The sequence below is a fragment of the Sus scrofa genome, chromosome 3 (genome assembly GCF_054392235.1).
Source record: "Sus scrofa isolate SSC_HxYL_T2T_F1_AM1 chromosome 3, Sscrofa_HxYL_maternal_Yorkshire_Landrace_v2.0, whole genome shotgun sequence".
In the NCBI taxonomy this organism is placed as follows: Eukaryota; Metazoa; Chordata; class Mammalia; order Artiodactyla; family Suidae; genus Sus; species Sus scrofa.
In genome coordinates, this window is record NC_139385.1 from 63512552 (window position 1) to 63534803 (window position 22252).

Here is a 22252-nt window from a genome sequence, read left to right on the forward strand (position 1 = left end):
AGTGACTAGAATTCCCGGTGCTACACAGCAGGATCCCATTGCTAATCCATCCCGAAAGCAACATTCTGCATCTGTTTACCCCAAGCTCCCAGTCCCTCCAACTCCCTCCCCTTCCCCCTTAGCAACTACAAGTCTATTCTCCAAGTCCATGATTTTCTTTTCTGTGGAAAGGTTCCTTTGTGCCATATATTATATTCCAGATATAAATGATATCATATGGTATTTGTCTTTTTCTGTCTTACTTCATTGAGGATAAGAGTCTATAGTTCCATCCATGTTGCTGTAAATGGCATTATTTTGTTCTTTTTATGGCTGAGTAGTATTCCATTGTGTATATATGCCACATCATCCTAATCATTGGAATATCAATGGACATTTGGGTTGTTTCTATGTCTTGGCTATTGTGAATAGTGCTGCAATGAACATGTGGGTGCATGTGTCTTTTTAAGGAGAATTTTGTCCGGATATATGCCCAAGAGTGGGATTGCTGGGTCATATGTATAATTTCCTAAGGTACCTCCATAGTGGTTATACCAGCTTACATTCCCACCTATAGTGCAGGAGGGTTCCCTTTTCTCCATACCCCCTCCAGCATTTGCTATTTGAGGACTTATTAATGATGGCCATTCTGATCGGTGTGAGGTGGTATCTCATGGTAGTTTTGATTTGCATTTCTCCAACAATAAGTTATGTTGAGCATTGTTTCAAATGCTTGTTGGCCATCTGTATATCTTCCTTGGAGAAATGTCTATTCAGGTCCTTTGCCCATCTTTCAATTGGGTTGTTGGCTTTTTTGCTGTTGAGTTATATAAGTTGTTTGTATATTTTAGAGATTAAGCCCTTGTCAGTTGCATCATTTTAAACTATTTTCTCCCATTCTGAAAGTTGTCTTTTTGTTTTCCTTTTGGTTTCCTTTACTGTGCAAAAGCTTGTCAGTTTGATTAGGTCCCACTGGTTTATTTTCACTTTTATTTCTGTTGCTTTGGGAGACTGACATTTGTAAGGCTGATGTCAGAGAATGTTTTGCCTGTGTTCTCTTCCAGGAGTTTGATGGTGTCTTGTCTTATATTTAAGTCTTTAAGCCATTTTGAATGTGCATGGTGAGAGGGTGTGTTCTAGTTTCACTGATTTACATGCAGTTGTCCAGGTTTCCCAGCAATTCGTGTTGAAAAGACTGTCTTTTTCCCATTTTATATTCTTGCCTCCTCTGTCAAAGATTAATTGACCAAAGGTGTCTGGGTTTATTTCTGGGTTCTCTATTCTGTTCCATTGGTCTGTCTGCCTATTTTGGTACCAGTACCACACTGTCTTGATGACTGTGGCTTTGTAATATTGCCTGAAGTCTGGGAGAAAGATCCCTCCTGCTTGGTTTTTGTTCTTCAGAATTGCTTTGGATATATTTTTAAAGGAAAGTGCTTATATGAGACCTGAGGATCTACTGAGGTTCTAAGACCAGATATTCTTTTTTTCATTTTTAAAGTTTTACTGAAGTATAGTTGTTTTACAATGTTGTGTTAAAAGAACAGATTTTTTTTTTTTTCTTTTTAGGGCTGCACCAGAGGCATATGGAAGTTCCCAGGCTAGGGGTTGGATCAGAATTGCACCACAGACACAGCAAACCGAGATCCAAGCTGCACCTGTGACCTACACTGCAGATTGTGGCAATGTCAGATCCTTAATCCACTGAGTGAGGCCAAGGATCAAACCCACATCCTCCCGGAAACTACATCGGGTTCTTAACCAGCTGAGCTGCAATGGGAACTCCCAAATGTTCAAACTGACAGAACAGAGACGTTTCCAGGAGCGTAAGGAACACTTTCACTCAGGATTTCAAAGACTGTCAGGATGACTTTGATTCACCCATAGAGTTTACCTGTCACAGATGATGATGCTGCTGTGAGACTGAACTAAATGTCAGAGGCAATGTGGGAAGGAGCTGCCCACCTCCTGATGTCCTGATTTCCATCTCATCACTGCTTCCACTCCTCAGATTCCTATCTGAGGTGTAAAGCATGAATGTCTCTCTCTTAGAAATTCTGTAACGGCCTCAATGCTAAAATTATGTCACCATTTTTATTGATTTCTCATTTTGTAACATGATCCCACTCTGAGAATGGCATTCATTTGGATTATTATTGACTTGACTCCACAACAAACTCCAGTGGATCCTGAGTACATAGGTGTCCCAAAATAATAGATTCAGCTTCCTTCAGTATAACCAGGTATAAATACTGGAAGCAAAATTTCATGTAACATGAGAAAGTCTGGACCAGAGGTTGCATGCTGGCAGGTCACAGGCCATGGTGGCCTGCAGGCCTATTTTGTTTTGTTTATCTGGTGTTTTTAAATATGGAGCTAATATTCAGAAATGGTTTGCACATACAAATTCTCTTGAAATTCAGCAACCCCGGGCCTTCTGAAGCCAAAACATACCTGTGCGCACAGAAGGGCAAGCCCCTTTAGCCAAGGCCAAGGTTGGTTCTCCAGCTCTGTCTGCATCCACCCTCCCCCCACATGCATCCCACAGGATTTGTTCATGCACAACTAAGTCCATTCTGGCTGCTCCCTGTCTGGACCTAAAATCCAAAAGCCAGGCTTCAGATGCTACCAAGACTGGAATGGGCCTCACACAGGGAACTATATACAGTATTTCAGGACAGAACATGACGGAAGATGGTTTGAAAAAAAGAACGTGTATACATATACATATGACTGGGTCACTATGCTGAACAGCAGAAATTGGCTCAACACTATAGATCAACTAGTTTCTAATAGAAATAAAATAAATAAAATTGCTGCAGGGAAAAAAAAAGACTATAATGGAGATGAAGGTAGAGAAACCTTCCATTCTATTCCTTCTCCCTGCTCTTTTCAGACTCCTCACTTTAAATCGCAGCCTTGGCAATGAGAGCAAGCATAGGCACTCAGATTCTGTGACCTGCGGGTCTGCCTTCTCATATCTGAAGCACGTGAGTGAGGGGCCACGGTGCCTCTCTGCTTCATTGGGCCCTGTGGCTGGTTTCTGCCAGGGACCCTCAGCCAAGGGCTGAGTTCTCTGCCAGGTGCCAGGCAGCCCATGGAGTCGGTGAAGTTCACGTGTGTGGGAGGAAAGAACATCTGAGGGTACACGGCCAGCCAGGGAGTTTCCTGTCCACTGGAGACAGCTGGAGCCTCGCCTGGTCCCGGAGCCAAGGCTGGGCACAAGATCTGACTCATGGCCTTGCCTCAGTGCCTCCCACAACAAACCTTCAATCTCAGACCTATCACTTCCGCTCCTAGGCCATCAGCAAGATAAGATCAGTTATTATATTTTTCTCTCTCTAAGAAGTTGGGTGCAGAGGGTTAGCTTGTATCTAATGAGCAGAGAAGGTACTTCTGAAGAGTAGACTCTGCAAACACCAGTAACTAGAAATTTCATCTGTAGCTTTTAACTGGCAGCCTCATGACAGTCTTAAAAGGGGTGTGTGTGTGTGTGTGTGTGTGTGTGTGTGTGTGTGTGTGTGGTGGTACGCATAACACATGCAGAAAAGGACACACAGACACACACAAAGAATCATCCATAAACCCTTCTGGCTCATGGTGTTCATATAAGACACTGTATCCAATGCAGATGGAGAGCTTCCTGTCATACAGAAGGACATATCAGCTGAGGCCAAGGCAGAGGCAGCTGGAGATGCTGCTTTTAGGAATTTTATATAAATATATATATATAGCTAAAATATACAAAATATATAAATAAATTCATTATTTAAATTTAAAATAAATGTATAATTTATAAATTTAAAATTCAATATAAAAGTATTTTATATAATTATAAATTTATATAATATAATTTTTATATGGGGGAGGGAGACTGTATCTCTGGATTTCAAGAAAAGTCACATTGCAAAGTAACAAGCTGTCCCTTCCAATGACAATTCTTTAGTCCCACCCTTGGAGGCATCTGGGAGGAACTAGGCTCTGGGCAGGAGCAGGATGGCTGGAAGGATGCTCCTGGCACTAGTCCCTCGGCTCAGAGCTCAAGGGTCCTGGGGGGCCAGCAGGCATGCCCAGGGGTCCCCCAGGCTTCTGCTGCCCAAATCAGTTCTGGCAGGCCGGTTAGGAACGAAGTTCTCCTGGCTGTTAAAGGACCTAAACCATGGCGAGGAGACCAGAGAGCACATTACAAAATGAACCACCCATTGATACAGCCCCCATCTAGTGCCTCCCAAATGTCTAGAGTCCTCCAACATCTCTGTAAAATCTATTGCAATTAAGGAACAGGCAGCAGGCCCCATCTTCTAGATGGCTACCTCTGTGGGACAAAAGCTCATTCTTTGTCCCTGAATTTTCCAAGAGACCCACATACAGGAGACCGGCTATTTAGCATCTGTGTAAAGTATATGTATTATATGGAGTTTCTGTCCTGGCACAGCAGAAACAAATCTGACTAGGAACCATGAGGTTGCAGGTTCGATCCCTGCCCCTGCTCAGTGGGTTAACGATCCGGCGTTGCCGTGATGTAGGTCGCAGACGCGCCTCGGATCCCGCGTTGCTGTGGCTCTGGCGTAGGCCGGTGGCTACAGCTCCAATTGGACCCCTAGCCTGGGAACCTCCATATGCCATGGGAGTGGCCCAAGAAACGGCAAAAAGACAAAAAAAAAAAAAAAAAAAAGAGGTGGTGTGTGTGTCTATATATATAGACACACACACACACACACACACACAGTGGAGTACTACTCAGCCATAAAAAAAGAACGAAATGATGATATTTGCAGCAACAAAATGATGACGTTTGCAGCAACTGAAGACTCTCATACTAAGTGAGGTAAGTCAGAAGAGAAAGTCAAATACCATATGATAACACATGTCTGGAATCTAATATATGGCACAAATAAACATTTCCACAGAAATGAAATTCATGGACTTGGAGAACAGACTTGTGGTTGCCAAGGGGGAGGGAGTGGGATGGACTTGGAATCTGGGGTTAATAGATGTAAACTATTGCCTTTTGAATAGATAAGCAATGAGATCCTGCTGTCTAGCACTGGGAACTAACTATATCTAGTCACATGATGGAGGATAATGTGAGAAAAAGAATGTATACATATATGCGTGACTAGGTCACTTTGTTGTACAGAAGAAAACTGATAGAATACTGTAAACCAACTATAATGGAAAAAATAAGAATCATTTAAAAATGTAAAAAAAAAAAACAATTATGTACTTTCCTGCCTTGGCTACTTCCTGGGAAAGAGACCATGTTAGATTACCCTGTGAATGGGGCACAGTCTCCTTTTTGAAGCTACAGGTGGGAGGGGACAGGGGGATGAAATCCAAGGATGTTCAGTTCTAGCTATCAGCACACTCAGTCTCTACGGCCGAGGAACAATGTGAGGTCTGTGTCCTATAAATTTTGCAAAACGTTCTTCGAGTGCCGTGCAACCAAGATGGACCAGATACTGCAACAGCCTGGCAGCCCAGAAAACACTGCTGGCTTAGCTGCACCTCAAAGCCGACAGAGGGAACAACCCACCCCAGGAAATGATAATAGTGACACTGGACAGTTTCCCAAGTATCTCTGTATATCTCTCTTGTCTAGGCATGAAGTATGTCTCTCCCGAATTAAGGGATCCAGGTGAAGGGCTCCTACAGCCAGGTGGGAAACAAAATCTGTGCTGGTAAAATGCTGAGCATGAGGCTCTCACTGACTATTCTTATTTAGAAGAGTCTTTGGCTCGTGTTTCATTGACGTGGACATGCTGTTCAGAGGCGTCACCGGACTTGCTCTGCCTCCGGCCTGCCAGTGTAGGTGGCATGCTCTGTAGCAGATACCACAGCCCTCGTCAGCACCAACCAGTGCTAAGCATCTTTAATTTTACTGAGTTTCAGATCCTTGGGGCTCTAGACCCCCATCTCTTTCTTTTTAGTGTTCCTTATTTCCCACTGTCGTAACAGAAGGGGTCAGATCAAGAAAGGATTAGGTTTGAAGAGTCCATTCAAGAGGGTAAAAACTTACCCCTCTAGGGAAAAGCTTCATGGAGAGGGAATTCCAGAATCCAGGCAGCACTTAAATTCTGGGGACTGTTTCAGAAAAGACCCTTTGCAGGGCCTGCTGCAAGGAAGCCCAGAGGGAGGGAGGGAGGGAGGGAGGGAACTCCAGGCTGGCGGAGGGCTGATGAGACTCTGCAGTCCTGTAAACCTAGATTCAAAACCTTCCGTGCAGCCCAACTGTTGAAAGCAATTTTTGTTTTATTGCCCCGGGTTAGACGTTACATCCTGGGATGTGTCTTTCAACCCATGTGCTAGTAAATGATTTATGCTGGTTTTAGTTGTTTGCCCCCTGTCACCATTGGGCTATACAAGGCTATCAAGGAAGCCTGCCCCACCCACCACCCATCTCCTGTCAGAGCTTTAGTCTCCATTCGGTTGTTATTTCTTGAAGATCCTGCCTTCTAAACAAATTGACCACTTGCTTAAAATAAGCAGATCAAAGTAGAAGAAAGGAACCCACAATTGCCAGTAATTGCTACCTGATTTCATTTTTCAATCAAATGGTGGCTCATACTCAACTGTAGGCACCAGTGATTTGCACAGAGGGACCTATGTGCTATGGCCTCTGGCTAAACTAAGAAACTTCCCTATTTAGTAAATGACATTGGTTTCCAAACTTCCTAGAAGCATAACATTTTCATCACCCCCGCCTCTTCTCTGGCTTCTGATTACCAGCTCGGTGGTCTTTGTACATCCATGTGTTGTCCCATTCACTGATCATTGCAAAGACCACCAGGGGTTTCAAAGAACATCAGGATGTATGCAACTTAAGGATCCTTATGCGGACTCTTATGGCTCCACCTTCATCATATTTATTATGTTTCATCAAAATCATAGTCAAACCTACCAACATGCTTGGTGGAAAAACAGAGGACTAGAGTCCTGGCAATGATGCATATTTTCCCAGAGTTTTAAGAACAATACCAACTCCTCTGATTTCAGTGACCTCAAAAAATAAAAGTAAAAACATCAAATGATGTTTGGTTGTGGCTCAGTGGGTTAAGAACCCAACACAGTAGTCCTGAAGATTCTAGTTTGATCGCTGGCCTCACTCAGTGGGTTAAGGATCCAAGGTTGCTGTAAGCTGTGGTTCAGGCCTGCAGCTGCAGTGCCAATTTGACCCCTAGCCCAGGAAGTTCCATATGCTTCAGGTGCGGCCCTAAAAAGAAAAAGGAAAACAAAAGTAAAAGGAGTACTTATTTAGGAAAAAAGAAAGAAAGAAAGAAAATATCACATGAAAAGAAAAAAAACACCAATGGAAAAAAAAAAAATCCCTGCAAGGGGAGTGAAGTCATTAAATACCTAAATCAGCTATCTTATCAACCAATCCCTTAGGCAAAGCCATTTGCACATAACCTGGGTGAAGTACAAAACAAGACAAAATAAAGACCCTTGTGAGAAGTAAAACTGATGAGAGATGTGAAAGGACTGAAAACAGAAAACAGTGTTGGGAGCACAGACTTCCCAAGTTTTACTTCTGTGCAGCCCCAGCTCCCCAGAGCTAGACAAACACAAAGGCTACGAGGTGTCCACCCCGGAGGCTCTCCTTGAGGAGGGAGGGACAGTGAGTCCACAGCAATTAATAACTACACAGTCACATGTCAGAGTGACAAAAGCTCTGCAGAAAGTCAGCCTGGGCACAGGGTGCAGAGAGACTGGGGCTGGAGCTCTTGCATGCATGCATGTATATTTTCCAATCCCCCTAAAAATGTGAGCTCTAGCCAGAGGCTGCATCTTCCCCACCTTTCAGATAGTTCACAAGAGAAGGTTCCAAGAATGATGCCATTCTCCTAAGAAGATCAGCTGCCACCAACAGTGTATCCTTCTCAACCCTGCAGAAAGGAAACTTCTATCGGATAGGAAGTGGGGGGGCAGGACTATGATTTCTCATGGTCTTTCTTCCTCCTCACCACACTAGCATTTTGTTAGAGAAAACATCCACTCAGCCAGAGTGTGATGCTGCCTTGGAATATTGGCGATAAAGCGGGTCGGTGGGCAGTTTTAAAATAGCAATAGTGACTTTCGGTAGCATTTTCTTTAAAGCTCTTTCCCATTCAGACTCCTGTTTGTTCAAAACCCTGTGCGTATAAAAAGTACAACAGGACTTTGAAATCATCTGCTGAACTACATACTCCTCCTGCCCGTGTGTGGGTGGACATGTCTGGGGACCCCAGTGACACTGAGCAGACCCAGCAGCTCAGCAGGTGTCAGGAGGAAGGTCAGGAAGAGAGCTTGTTCCTGCAGAGAGGGGCACACCTGACCACGAGCCTTCTCTTCTGCCCTTACTACCATGCTGGGTCCTCACCCTCCAGTCCAGGACAGGAACCTGGGATTAAACAAAGGCTTTTCTTTTTGACTGCACCTCAACTCAAAAAGGCAGAGTGATGATTTTTAAATTTAGGCAACACTGGCGACTGAAACATGCATAACTGAGAAACGGAGATTTAAAGATGATGCATAACACCAGCGGCACGAGACAAGAACATCTAGATAATCTAATAGCTGCTACAGGACCACTGGACAGAAAGGACTTCTGTGACAGAGGCTATGATGCTTGGGAGAAGGCAGCATGACCTCTGTTCTCATCCAAGGGCTAAGCAAATCTTCACAGCCTGTAAGGGAGTGAGATCTCTTTTTATTTTATTTTATTTTATTTGCTCTTTAGGGCCATACCTGTGGCGTACGGATGTTCCCAGGCTAGGGGTCGAATCAGAGCTATAGCTGTTGGCCTACACCACAGCCACAGCAATGCCAAATCCTTAACCCACTGAGCAGGGCCAGGGATTGAACCCACATCCACATGGATAGTAACTAGGTTACTCTTACCATTGAGCCACAACAGAAACTCCCAGGGGAGAGAGATTTCTAGGTAGATTAACTCCATCCTTGCAACAACCTAATCAGGAAGCTGCTCTCATGATCCTGTTTTACAGATGAAATGACTGAGCTTATAGAGGTTTATTAACTCGCTCCCAAATCCAGAGAGTAAATGGCAGAGCTCAGATTTGGGGCAACAGAGCCTAAGTTACCACTCCAAGCATGGGCAATAATAGCAGATGAGTTGGAAGTGGAGTGACCGAGTCAATTACCATACAGTAATTAATATTAAGTATTAAGTATTAATATGTAGCTGGGAGTTCCCATCATGGCTCAGAGGAAATGAATCTGACTAGTGTCCATGAGGACACGGGTTCGATCCCTGGCCTCAGTCAGTGGGTTAAGGATCCGGCATTGCCATGAGCTGTGGTGTAGGTCACAGACACAGCTTGGATCTGGCATTGCTGTGGCTGTGCTGTAGGCTGGCAGCTACAGCTCTGATTTGATCCCAGCCTGGGAACCTGCATATACCGCAGGTGTGACCCTTAAAAAAGGGCAAAAAAAAAAAAAAAAAAAAAAAAAAAGGTATGTCCTAGGACAACAAAAGTAAACCATGGATATTGTGGACAAACCAGGATGGATGGTTACCTTAACCACCACATGATGAAAGTGAGATGAAACCAAAAGTGCTTCTCCAGATGATTTAGTAATGTATGTCCACAATGACTCCTTACGGAGTACCTACTATGTGCCAGGCATTGTTCTAGACAATAAGTAAACAAAGGCTCTTCCCTCATACAGCGTATGTCCTAAAATGTCATTTGTGTGTGTGAGTGCAATTCGGTAAGTGTGTATGCATGTGCAATAGTGAAACAGATTGAACACCTTTTTCTCCTGTAAACCTGTGGAAATAGAACCCTGTCCAATTAAAATTTACATGGTAGCTCAAGTTATACAGGTTGAACCTTTAACCTAAGAATTCCTTAAACTGTTAAGCACATATTTCAAAAGCATTAGAATTTCACATTCTGTCAGTTAGGGAGGGCGCAAAAGGCTAGATCAAGAGTCAGAAATTCAAGGCGTTCTCATTGTGGCTCAGCGGTTTGAGAACCCAATATAGTGTCCGAAAGGATAAGGGTTCGATCCCTGGCCTCGATCAGTGGGTTAAGGATCCAGCATTGCCGCAAGTTATGGAGTAGGTCACTGATGCAGCTCGGATGCTGCGTTGCTGTGGCTGTGGCATAGGCCTCAGCTACAGCTCTGATTGGACCCCTAGCCTGGGAATTTCCATATGCCACAGGTGTGACCATAAAAAGAAAAGGAAAGAACAACAACAAAAAAGATTCAGAAATTTGAGATGCACATTCTAGTTCTGACCCTTCCTAGGAATAATGTTACTCTGCCTTCTTGCAGTGTTTTCTGACCTAAGTGGTGTGCAGAGAGGCTGTGAGACCTCACTAATTCCCCTTTGCAGTCACAATTTGCTTTCATGTTTATTGCGGTTGGTCCACACAGGGACCCTGTGAAGCAGGCAGGATGTTATTCTCACCATTGTCTGATTTGACAGTGAAAAGCTGAGCCAGTTACAAGGAGGCTCAAGTAGGACACTCAAGCGCAAGCTTCTGGGTCCAGGTTAAGGGCGACTGAGACAAGGCATAGAAAGATGCTTTGGAGAGCAAATAGGTGTCCTGGACTTGATATCCTTCTCCATGAAGCATGGAGGGTGCCTGTCCACAGAAGTGTGACAGGTACCCTCGCCGTGGACCCACCTCTCCCACTTAATAGCTGTGATACCTCGGCCCAGGAGACACCTAAACGCTCTGAACCAGCCTCCTCATCATTGTTTTTAAAACTGGGGCTAACGATGCTGCCTGCCTCCCAGAGTCGCTGTGAGGATTAAATAAGATAAAGAGTGTAAAGACCTTGGCCCAGATACCTAGCATGGCATAATGTGTCATCCTTGTTAGCTACTATTATTTTATTAAAGAAGCCACCATAGAGGGCTCACCCAGTCCCGCCCAATTCCACCCTCCCCACAACAGAAGCCTTTGCTCAGGTGCACGACACCACGCAGGTTTCCCAGCCTGGTGATCACAGGAAACAAGCTCAGGAACAGGGAGCAGTGGAACTGGCAGAGCAGACTCACAGAAATACGGCAACAGGGTGTTTCAGGGCCCTGGGCCTCCATGAGGAACGTTTTACGGTTTAAAAGCCTTTAAATGCCCTGAGAGTGCTTTCTATGCAAGGTGGGCATGTGTAATCTGTTTCATTTTCCGTTGAAACTGCTAAATATGATTGTGAATTCCAATTTTTCTTTCCTTTGACACATGAGCCTCTGCATGCCCACACTAAGGAAGAACATGAAACTCACCTTTAAACTGTGATGCTGTCACCACCACAGGGAGGGCTTTCAGAGGGATCCCCATGCCCTCCCCAGGAATTATGGAAGAGAAAGAGGAATACACCCATCTTCAAACAGGGATGAGCTATAAAAAAATCAAGATGAGAAAGGAAGCCCTTGGACAGTGATGAACAATGCACAGGATCGTTGCAGGAAGTACATCAATTATGATTCATTACATTTAAAAGATGTAATTGCCGGAGAGTAAGCTATAATTGTGCCTGTCTCATTTAGGATGACAAGACGCCCATGTCCACACAACACTTTAATAGAAGGCACACGTGTTTCTCTTTGCTTAAATTTCTCTGGTGATAAAAGTAAAATCTTTCTTATAAATGTTTTCCTTCCCAACAGAGTATTCCACATTATTCCTATGGGAATGTGAAACAGACGGCACAGATACAGATCCCTACTTCTACGAAGTAAATGTAAGAACCAAGTAGATGAGACTTGCCAGGGTCATAAGACAACGTTGATGGTGGACCTGCAACTGAACAGGCTCTTCTTACTTCTGATTAGGAGACATCTTTTCAAAATGTCCTTCTTCATGAAGAAAGGTCCTTCTTCAATGGCTAAGCTATTTCTCTCCTATCCAAGTATGAAAATACAGCAGATGAAACAAAGGCAGAATAATCACACACTGTAGGTAGAAAAACTAGGAAAGTATATATAATTTTCACCTTACATGAAAGAGAATCTATTATGATATTTCATAAGCAGAACATAACCACAGATTTTAAATATTATATAGAAAGCACTTCTTCAGAATGTGTCATGTAAAAGGTCACCAAGCCATCCAACAGTGTGGGCATTGATAGAGCATCCTCTCACTATAAGCCTACAATATTAATATCGAGACTCGTTCACATCAAGGAAAATGTGTAGGAGACCAGAAATTAGGAGAGAAATCAAACACATCTTAGTAGGATTTCAAGCCACAGTGAACTAGGGAGATTCCAGACAAAATACCTGCCCTATTTGAATAGGACCTGGCATTTGAATACCTACACAAAGACAAGACGTCTGATTTCACACTAGTAAGGGAAGGACTCATTCATAAATTCCTAATTTGCGATAGCCACTCTGTCCTAAATAAATAAATACATAGTAAGTGATGCCTATAGCCAGGGAAAATGGAAAGAAACATGTCAACTCCTGATGGCCATGAGCAGAGAGAAAATTCACCTGTGAAGTATAAAATTCAAGGTCTATACCACCTACAGAGAAAAGATCTAATTCCCTTGAGTCATTTAGGAAACCAAGTTCTTGAATCACATAGGAAAACCAAACTAAGAACCAAGCTAAAGTCCAGCTAATGCTGAAAACCAATCACTGAAACCCTGGGTTTCAGCAAGAGGACTAAAATCATTCTGTGAGAACCTTTCACAATTTGAGGAAAACAGACCACTATCAAGTAAACATCCCCTGCTAGAGCTAAGTTCACAATAAAAACTATAATCTATATATTGAAAGACAAAAAATTAGAATCTTGAAATGGGAAGATATCAGGTAAAGATATTTTAGCTATCATTCAGGAAGAAAATAAAGAAATAATAAAAATAGCAAATACTATGTATACTATGTTCCAGAAAGTACTTTTAATATTTTACATACATTAACTTTTCACCACAGCCTATGACATTCACCCATTTTACCAATTGGGCAGCTGAGCCCAGGATTTAAGCTATGCATCAAAAATCATACAAATACAAAATATGTAGAAAAATGTACTTGGGACATGAGCCAAGGCAATCTGACCTGGCTCCCATTAAATCAGGTAATCATATTAAAACCAAAGTATAACCACAAAAGAAATAGAAATAAAATGTATGATTATGTATAAAAAAAAGGAAGGAAAATTTTGACTAGGTCAAAATATGGCAAGAAAAGTTAAAACTAAAGATACCAAGTAAAAGCACAGTAAACAGAGAACAAAGTCCAAATGTATCATTACATGCAATAAATGTAAATACACTTCTCCTTAAACCATAGATATTTGAAAATTTAATTAAAGATACGAAATCCAGCTGCATGTGGTTTAATGAGCACAGCAGATAACAAAGTCCAAATGTATCATTACCTGCGATAAATGTAAGTTCACTTCTCTTTAAACTACAGATATTTGAAATTTTAATTAAAGATAACGAAATCCAGCTACGTGCAGTTTAATGAGATACATCTAAAGGAAAAATATCCAGTTGACTTGAAAGTAATGGTTAGGCAAAAGATTAGTGTGGAAAAAATGTGTGTGTGTGTGTGTGTGAAAAACATAGATACAGAAAAAAAATGCATATGTGCAAAATGGCTTCTATTCTGAACAGCAACAGAGATATAAGGAAATACAGACCTCATGCCCTAAGAAAATTATTTAAAATAGAGAAGTTAATAAGTAACTTAATAAGCAAAGGAAGCAATCACTAAGAAAATATAACAATAATGAACTAGTATGTACCTAATACTATAGTATCAAAATATCTAAAGCAAAAAAAAAAGAAAAAAAAGAAAAAATTACAGTGATTGGCATCACAGTCTTAGAGGTTGATCTTAATGTACCCAGGAAACTAACACATAAAGTAGCCCAAATGTTGGGTAGTGCTGTTAAATATTTGAACACCATAGTTAGAAATTTCATCTAGACCTCTCTGTGTGTATACATATGTGTGTGTCTGTATATATGCACATGTGCCTGTATAAAACCTTGCATACGGTAAACAAAGAATACACAATCTTTTCCAAGCAAGCCTTGTAATGTAGTTTTTTAAATAGTCACATATTAAGCTACAGGAGATATCGCAATTAACACCAAAAATCAACATCAGGTCTATATAACCAAAATGGACTAAAGTATAAATAAAATTAAAAATAACCACACATCTATATATGTTTATTAACTAAAACCTACAATTCTAAATAAGCACTGAGCTAGAATTTAAAAATCACAAGGAAATTTAAGAATGCTGAGAACTGAACAACAGTGAAAACTACATATTAACACTACGTAATACAACTAAAATAAGATCAGAAGGATATATTTCTAGTCTTAAATACATATATTGCCAGTCCTCTAAGATACATCCATTTGGGTCATGAGAATTCATCTTTAAGAATAGTTTCATTTAATACTTCTATTTCATCTGAGGAGGCATTTATTTGAATTCATAAAGACCAAACTGGATTTTATAGACTTTAAATTGGTGGCTGATACATCAAGCAGTCATCTTTCAAGGTTTATCACTAATATATTGTGTTAAGTTCTCCTCAGAATACAGATGGTTTGCTAGTTAATAGCAGTAATAATTTCACACAATTTATTAGGAAAGCATAATTTCATTTGCATCATCACCCTGAATTCTTGCCATTCTCTTTATTGTTATTATAATAATTTGCAATAAAGATAAATTTACATAAACTTAAAAGTATCATGAATATGTTTTCTTTGTAAGATAGTCTTAAGCGTCACTTATCATAGCTTTAAATTTAATGAGAACAAGTAAATAGCCATATTTTGGAGAAATCAATGAAGGGAAATGGCTTATTAGGACTTATAACAACTAAAGTAAACTGCTGAAATAATTTTGTCCGATTTTAATGAGACTAATGTCACTTTAACCATGCCAACTTTGGAGCTTGGGAATTCATGAAAATATTTTTCATTGAAAGTAATGTTAATTATGTTTTCAACTATAAGTGATTTTTCAGAGATTAATTACCTTTGTAAGGTGGGAGTCAGCATATGAAAAAACAAGTAAATTCAATAATTAATAAGCTAAGCTTTCAGTTCAATATTTAAAGAAAATACACCCAAATAAAGTAGGAGTGACCTGATAAGAAAGAGCAGAAATCGATAAATTAGAAGCCAACCAAAATCTAATTCTTTGAAAAAGAATAAAATGAAACTTCCTCAAATTTTTATCACAGTAAAGAAAGACAAAAATGACAATATTAGGAATAATATGTAGAACATAAATACAAATAGAGACTTTATAAAATCAAAAAACATCATTTTCTTCCCATAAATCATGCATATATGTATGGCTGGGTCACTATGCTCTGCAGCAGGGATTGACACAACAGTGTAAATCAGCTATACTCTAATTAAAAAAAAAATTAACCAACTCAAATGAAATAATGACTTTCTAGAAAAATAAAAATACAAATACCAAAGTTGACTTAAGAGGACATAGATAAGCCAAATAGAACTATACACTTTAAAGCCATTGAATCATTGGTGAAAATTTACCCATATTCAAACCACCAGTTCATTTGGTTAACAACCAGTGAGTTGTTAGCACCCTACAAGGAACAAACAAGTTTATACAAAAGGTTCTTTGTATACCTGTTTAGGGCTTCAAGGTATATGAAAGAATCTGTAAAAAATAAAGCATCCCATTGAGGATAAATATTACTCTCATTTTTAAACTTGATATAAAGAGTAACATTTTTGGTAGAAAATCACTTGCTACTCTTTGCGGGGTTTTTTTGCTTTTTTTTTAGGGCCACACCCACGGTGTATGGAGGCTCCCAGGCTAGGGGGTCAAAGCAGCGCTACAGCTGCCTGCCAGCCTATGCCACAGCCACAGCAACTCGGGATCCTAGCCGGGTCTGCGACCTACATCACAGCCCACTGCAATGCCAGATCCTTTACCCACTGATCAAGGACAGGGATCCAACCCCCAACCTCAGGGTTACGAGTCAGATTCGTTTCTGCTGTGCCACAATGGGAACTCCTCTTGCTATTATTTTTAAAGAAACAAAAATCTGTCTGTGGTAGAGGGCAGTGATAAAATTCTAGAAGGCACCTGAAATGGTTATTAGAAAGAAAGTCCTTGAAGTCATCCTTCAGACAGAAGATAGGAAACGTATGGTTGTCCCAATGAGAAAGATGGAGGCTTTGATAGTAAGAAATTAGACCTCTTCTCTGAGCTTTCTTAGAAACAAACACATGCCATCAGGAGGACCTGGCCTCAGAAGTGTGTTCAAAGAGAGATGAGGTTCAAATAGTAAGTGGAGACCATCAGCTTCACCCACTGGCCAAGCAGCCAGTGGATACGCTTCAGGAAAACCAAGAGTGACAAAGAGAAACATGATGATCAAAGGCAAGGAGAGGTTCTTTCAGAGATCAAGATCTCAATAACCAGGCAGATATTAACCAAAGAAACTCTCTGGTTTCATATCTTAAATTCAGGACACTCTGAAGCCCGGAGGAGAAAACATCCCAGACCACATTGCTTTGTCTTTCCTTTAAAATAATAACACAAGTTATTTAACTGCAAGACCACAGGATGCAAAGAATCCTGCATCTGAACCCCAAGTTTAAGGGCAAGTGAAGAGGGCAGAGGAGCTATGACACCTGAGAGAGGCAAACCGGCCAGCTCCACAAGATTGCAGATACATGGAGGGGCATCCGGGGCACCACTAAGCTTTGTTACTCTCAACAGCAGGGGACCCACTGCTTTGTCACTGGACCTTGAACAGAACACTTGCCCAAGTTCACCTAGGTGAGGACAAATCCCACTGATGCACTTCATGGGCAAGGAAATAAGAGGAGACAATCTTCAAACACTCTAGGAAATTTGTTCACTTCTTAATTCGTTGGCTGTCTACTAGTCCAGGCTGTAGAATTCCATCCCTGAGTACACGATTGACTAAGCAAAGCCAGCATGTACAACTGCTCAAAAAGATCAATAGTTACTCCAACTATAAACATTCAAATGAAAGAACAATAACAGTTCACCTGCACGAGGATCTAAATGAAAAATGGATTGGGAGATGTTCCTTGCCGACATTTACAAAATGTTTCAAAGGTGTACTGGATTTGCTGTTCTTTAGTTTATTTAACCTACTTCTCACACCCATACGCAACATCATCACTGTCATCGTTTTAGGAAACTTTTCAACTACAGGACTTCCTTTTTTGACAAAATAATCAGAATGTCAACTGTCTCCGCTAATCAAGTAAAATGATGAAAAGGTGGCTCATTCAACAATCTGCCAAAAAATGCATTTTCTCACTTCTGCCTGTAGCATTGCTAAGGTTATACTGTGCTGCCATCTAGAAAAAGATTCTGAATTCACCATCAGGCATGCTTTAAACCTCCTACAAATGCTATTAGGAGCCTCCATCTGGGGCAATCTGTGATTCCTGTTGAGATTAATCACTAGCAAATGTTTCTCCATGTTCTCTGGGGCAGATAAGTTCAGGTACACTAGGTACACAGCATAAAAGTGTCCCAAATAGAAACCGGGGCATTTTGCATGCATCGACACTCCTGTCACCCCAGAGCTTGCCGTCCCCTATATACTGCTGAATTCATTGCCTTACCCAAAGAGGAGCAAATTAAGTCATATAAATCATGCCAGAGTAAAATTTTTTCCAGTGCACACGTTAAAAGAGAATTTGAACTAGGCGACTGTTCAATGGGATATAAAAGTTATCTCTTAGAACCAGAACAGTCTTCCCCAAGGCCAAAGAAAAAGTTTAGGGCCTGCAGGAGGGGTGTGTGGGGGGAATCCCTGGGCATTCCCCAGGTCTGCTAGGAACAGAGCTGCAGCAGGAGGACAGGCCTGGAGGACAGGAAGAACCTAGAAAAGGCCCACGCCGGTGGTCCCCGGAAGCTACACGTGCTTTGAGAACTATACCCTTCACCCCACCAGGGCGGCCTCCACTCCACTCAGACCCTCTGGCTGGGAGATATGATCATCTATCTTTCCCCATCTCTGTGCCACTCCAAACGCAGAAAGGAAAGAGCAAACAGTAGCCAGAGAAGTTCCAGTCTGGGGGAGGCAGAGAGATGGGCAGAACAGCAGGTGCCAGAGAATACAAACACCCTTGGATGAGAAAAGTGCCAACGGGCAGATAAATACACCTCTGAACTCACACAAGCAAGAATGCCTTTTATTAAAATGCCATGCAATTACCGTGATAAGGTCCCATAAGATGAATAGCTCATGTAAAAAAAAGCAAGTGTAAAGAGGCTACCCTCAGAGTAACACTTGGAAAAGGCAGCGCTTAAAACAGAAGCAGAGAAATGCAGGAGGCAGCCCAGCCCAGTGGAAAAGGAACCATAGTGCCAGAAAACTGCCTGAGTAACCCCTGTGTGGCTTCCACCATGGCTACTGATGGTGACAATATTTAGCACTCACTGTATGGCCAGCACTGTTCTAATAAGGGTATGCCTATCTCCTCTCATTTAATCCTCACAGTAAACCAGCCTCTAGGGTAGACAGGAAGATGAGCCATTCGGCAGAGCTGGGTGGAATTCTGGCTCATCACCCAGCAGCAAGGTAACCTCCCCATCTGTTTCCTTGTGCATGAAACATGGTCATCATACCTGCCCAGGATGGTGGCGAAAATTAGAGATAATGAACTTAAGTGCTTACTTGAGGCTGTTATTAGTGTGATGGAGCAGATTAAAATAATCAGGGGTGAAGAACAGCAGAAAGAGTGGTAATTGAATAGAAGTGGCCACAGAGAAGCAGTCATGGAAACAGGGCACGGGAGCACCCCGCCAGTGAGAGAGGCCCAAAGAGAGAAAGTGCACAGAGCCTGCACTTGGCTGCCTACTTTGTGTGTCCGTGGGCGACTCAGGTAAACTCTCTGAGTTTCAGTTTCCACCTCTACTAAGTGGGTATTAATACCTGCCCTTCCCACTTGGCAGCGTTTTTGGGAGGACTGTACCAGGAGGCAGCAGCTGAGCTGACTATTATAGGGAGTGAGCTTACGCTGATGTGCCTATCTTCCTCGCAGATGGGGAAGTCCACTTCCCCTTATGCATTTCTCAGGTGAAATTAAAACACTCAACTAGTAGAGCCATGTCAATGCCAGGCAATTACAGGCTGCAAAGCCATTAAACAGCAGGTGCCTCCTTTGGTCACCATTAACCGAATCGAGTTAACTTAATCTGACATCCAAGGTTCCCTCCAGGCTTACTTCCCACAACTTCCCCCTTCTATAAACCAGCCCTGCTTTGCACTTCCCTCGCCATCTATGCTTTTGTTTATTCTTCTCTGGAATGTTGTTCCATTTCATCTCCAACTGACTATATTCTGGTCACCCTTGAAAACCTAGTTTAAATGCCCCCCTGGCATGAGGAAATGAGTCCCTTGACCCTACACTGCCTATTATCTTTTCTGAATGTCTTACTCCACCTAGCACTTTCCTCTATTATGATCACTGGTGTGTTTGCCATCTCCCCCACCAACCTATAGGCTTGAAGATGCCGGCAATGTGTCTTTTCATCTGTTATGAAGACCTTAGAGCAAGGGACCTTGCACAGGGCAAATGCATAAAACATACACAATAATGCATGCCTTCTGTCGACCCCGTAACTTTTTGGAATCATTACAACAACAGTAGTTGCCATATTTTAAGATTTTAAAAGCATTTAAGACATAAAGTTAAAATAATGTAAAACACTGCAATCATAACAAAAGTGTACTGGGGGTAGGAAAAAAATGAAGATGAGAAAATATATACCAAGGCTTCTGCTTTCCAAATGAGACTTAAAGGAGTTTTGAAGAGTGGGTTAATTATTTTTAAAATGCATGTTGCCTCATTGGTCTTCTTCATCCAGAACATGCTTTCTGGAGAGTGACAGCCTCAGCTCAAGGGAGGAGATGGTGTCCCAGATGTGCCACCAGCACTCAGGTGTTCCTGGTCCCTCCATGCTCCTTGGTAGCCAGGTGCAGGGCAGGGACTGTGTCCTGAACAAGGTGCCCCTCTCTGAGCATCCAGGGCTTTAATAGCTCTAGCCTTGGTGCTAGACACCCCTCTCCCCAGTAGGTGAGACCCATAAACTTCAGCCCACTTGCCTCCTCAGTAAACAGGTCTCCACTTTGGCAGAGGGCTGTCACACCTGGCGGATGGAGGCAGAAGGAAGAATCGCGAAGTTTGTACGGGCTAAAACTCTGGGGCTATTTCAAGGCCCATGTTCACTTAAGACCCAAGCATGAAACTGCTCCTCCCCAGGTCTCTTTTGGCTAGATGAAGCTGCTCTGTCGCCCCGGCCCTGGTCCACGGGGAGGCGGCCACGACCCAGAGGTCAACTTGCCGACCCGGGCACCCTCCCAGGGTAGCCCCAGCTCCACCCCGCGGGTCCAGCTCGCTCACCGATCTTGGCCAGGGAGGCCAGCAGGATCCACAGAGTGATCTCGAAGGGTATCTGCACGTGAGGGTAGTCCAGGGTGAACACTGGCAGTCGGCTTTCCTCGAACGGTGTCGTTCCGGGCGCCACCACGCTCGCGGGGCTGGGCGGGCTGGAACTGGTGCCCATGGCCTGCGGTGCGTCCAGCAGGGTCTCGGCCAGGGCGCCCGCCGGCCCCGCCACCTGCAGGAGCAGCGGCGGCAGCAGCAGCAGCAGCAGCGACGGCGCCCGGCGGCTCCGCCTGGTGCCCGCCGGCTCCATGGGCTCCGCTCCCCGCGCCGCCTTCGCCCCAGCGCTCCGCCCCGGGCGCGCTCAGCGCATCGCCCCGGGCAGCGCCGCCCGCCGGGCTGCCGCGGGGCCGGGTGTCTGCCGTGCACCGGCCGGGTCCTCGCCACGAGCGGGCGCAGCGCCTGGCGGGCCCGCAAGGACGCGAGGCCACGGCGCGGACCCTCGGCGTCCTCAGCCACCCTCCGCCGCCGGCCGCCGGCCCATGTCCCGTCCGCCGCCCGCCGCAGCTGCAGGCCCGGCCCCGGGCGGCCCGCGGGCGGGGGCGGGGCGGGGCAGGCGCGACGCCCGGGCCACGGGGCGGGAGGACGGGCCCGGGGCGGGCGCACGACGCACCTGCCGAGCCCACGGGCGACGCGGGGCCGGGAGCCGTGGGGGCGGTGGCTGCTCTTGCCTCGGGCCCACGCCCCGCGCGGAGACCCGCCAGGCCCGGAGCCGGCGAGGTCTGCGCGGACTGGCCGAGCCGGGCGCAAGGTGGCCTGAGCTGTCCCCGCCCCGGAGGCCGCGTCGGGCGTCCATCCAGGGACGGGGCCGGCGCGACCCACGCGGCTCGCGCTTTGCTGGCCGGCACCGGAGAGGGAACCTGGGACGCAGGGCGCGGGGTCGGGAGGAGAGGCGCGCCCAGCGGGCGCGCCGCGGGGCTCTGCGCCCCCGAAGGGAAGGTTTAGAAAAGCCTCATCTTGTTGCCCTTCCTGGAATTAACAGGTTGCAGGGGAGGCGCGCTCTCTGGGCGCTGAAACTCCCAGTGCAGAACTGCGTGTTCCTGCGCTCCCACCGAATGCTTTTCTTTTCCACCGTGGACGAGTGTCACTTATCGTGCCCCTGTCGCTTCCACTTTTCCCCTCCTGGCCCCGGGTCACGAAAAAAGAAAAACATCGTCTCTGTTTTCAGGCTCAGAGGTGTACATATCCGCGAGCAGCAGAACCCTCATTATTTCGTGGAAAACCTTTGATTTGCCTAGCTCAGATTGACCGGCTCCGCAAATTACAGGACGGGCTGTGGTCAGGAGAGGGGAGGAGAGGAAGCCTTGTTCTCCTCTGGATCTGAAAGAGCCTCATCCGCCAGCGCAGCCTGAGCCTGATTCAGAGAATAGCTTCTCATGGGGCGTCTTAGACCTTCCTGTGATCCACTGTCCCCACATCTCTATCACCAGACACAGAAGGGACCCTAAAAGCAGACCAGTTGCTACTCAACTAACTGAAACCAATTTCCCTTCCATATTTAGAAAACAACATTTCTCTTTTCTTTCTTTTTTTTTTTTTAATGTGTCGAAACCCAACTCCTCCTATTAAACACCCTGGATGTTCAAAATAGACTTTATTTTCAGAGTTCTAACCTAGGGAATCAGTGAAATGTCAGCTGAGGATACAAGAAAAAAAAAATCCTCCACCTCAACAGAAGCATAGAAAGAACAGTCATCTTTGGACCTTGAACTTAACGCAGGGACAAGTCCAGAATAAAGATGGGTGGGTTCTAGGCAAGAGTTCACCTCACTTAATACTTCATAAAGTATAACCCTTTTAAAAGTGCAACGGAGTAGAAGGTGAGGATGTCTTACCTTCTTTAAAAAAAA

General features: G+C 44.0%; 1 protein-coding gene across 1 annotated transcript in view; it reads right to left on the reverse strand.

Moving 5' to 3' along the window:
• Positions 1–20888, reverse strand: part of SLC9A2 (solute carrier family 9 member A2) — an 87228-nt gene extending 66340 nt beyond the window's left edge. The window contains 1 exon segment of the mRNA NM_001100189.1: positions 20361–20888. Within this exon segment, the coding sequence (NP_001093659.1) occupies positions 20361–20655 (295 nt within the window). The 5' untranslated portion in view covers positions 20656–20888.
• Between the last annotated feature and the right edge of the window lie 1364 nt (positions 20889–22252).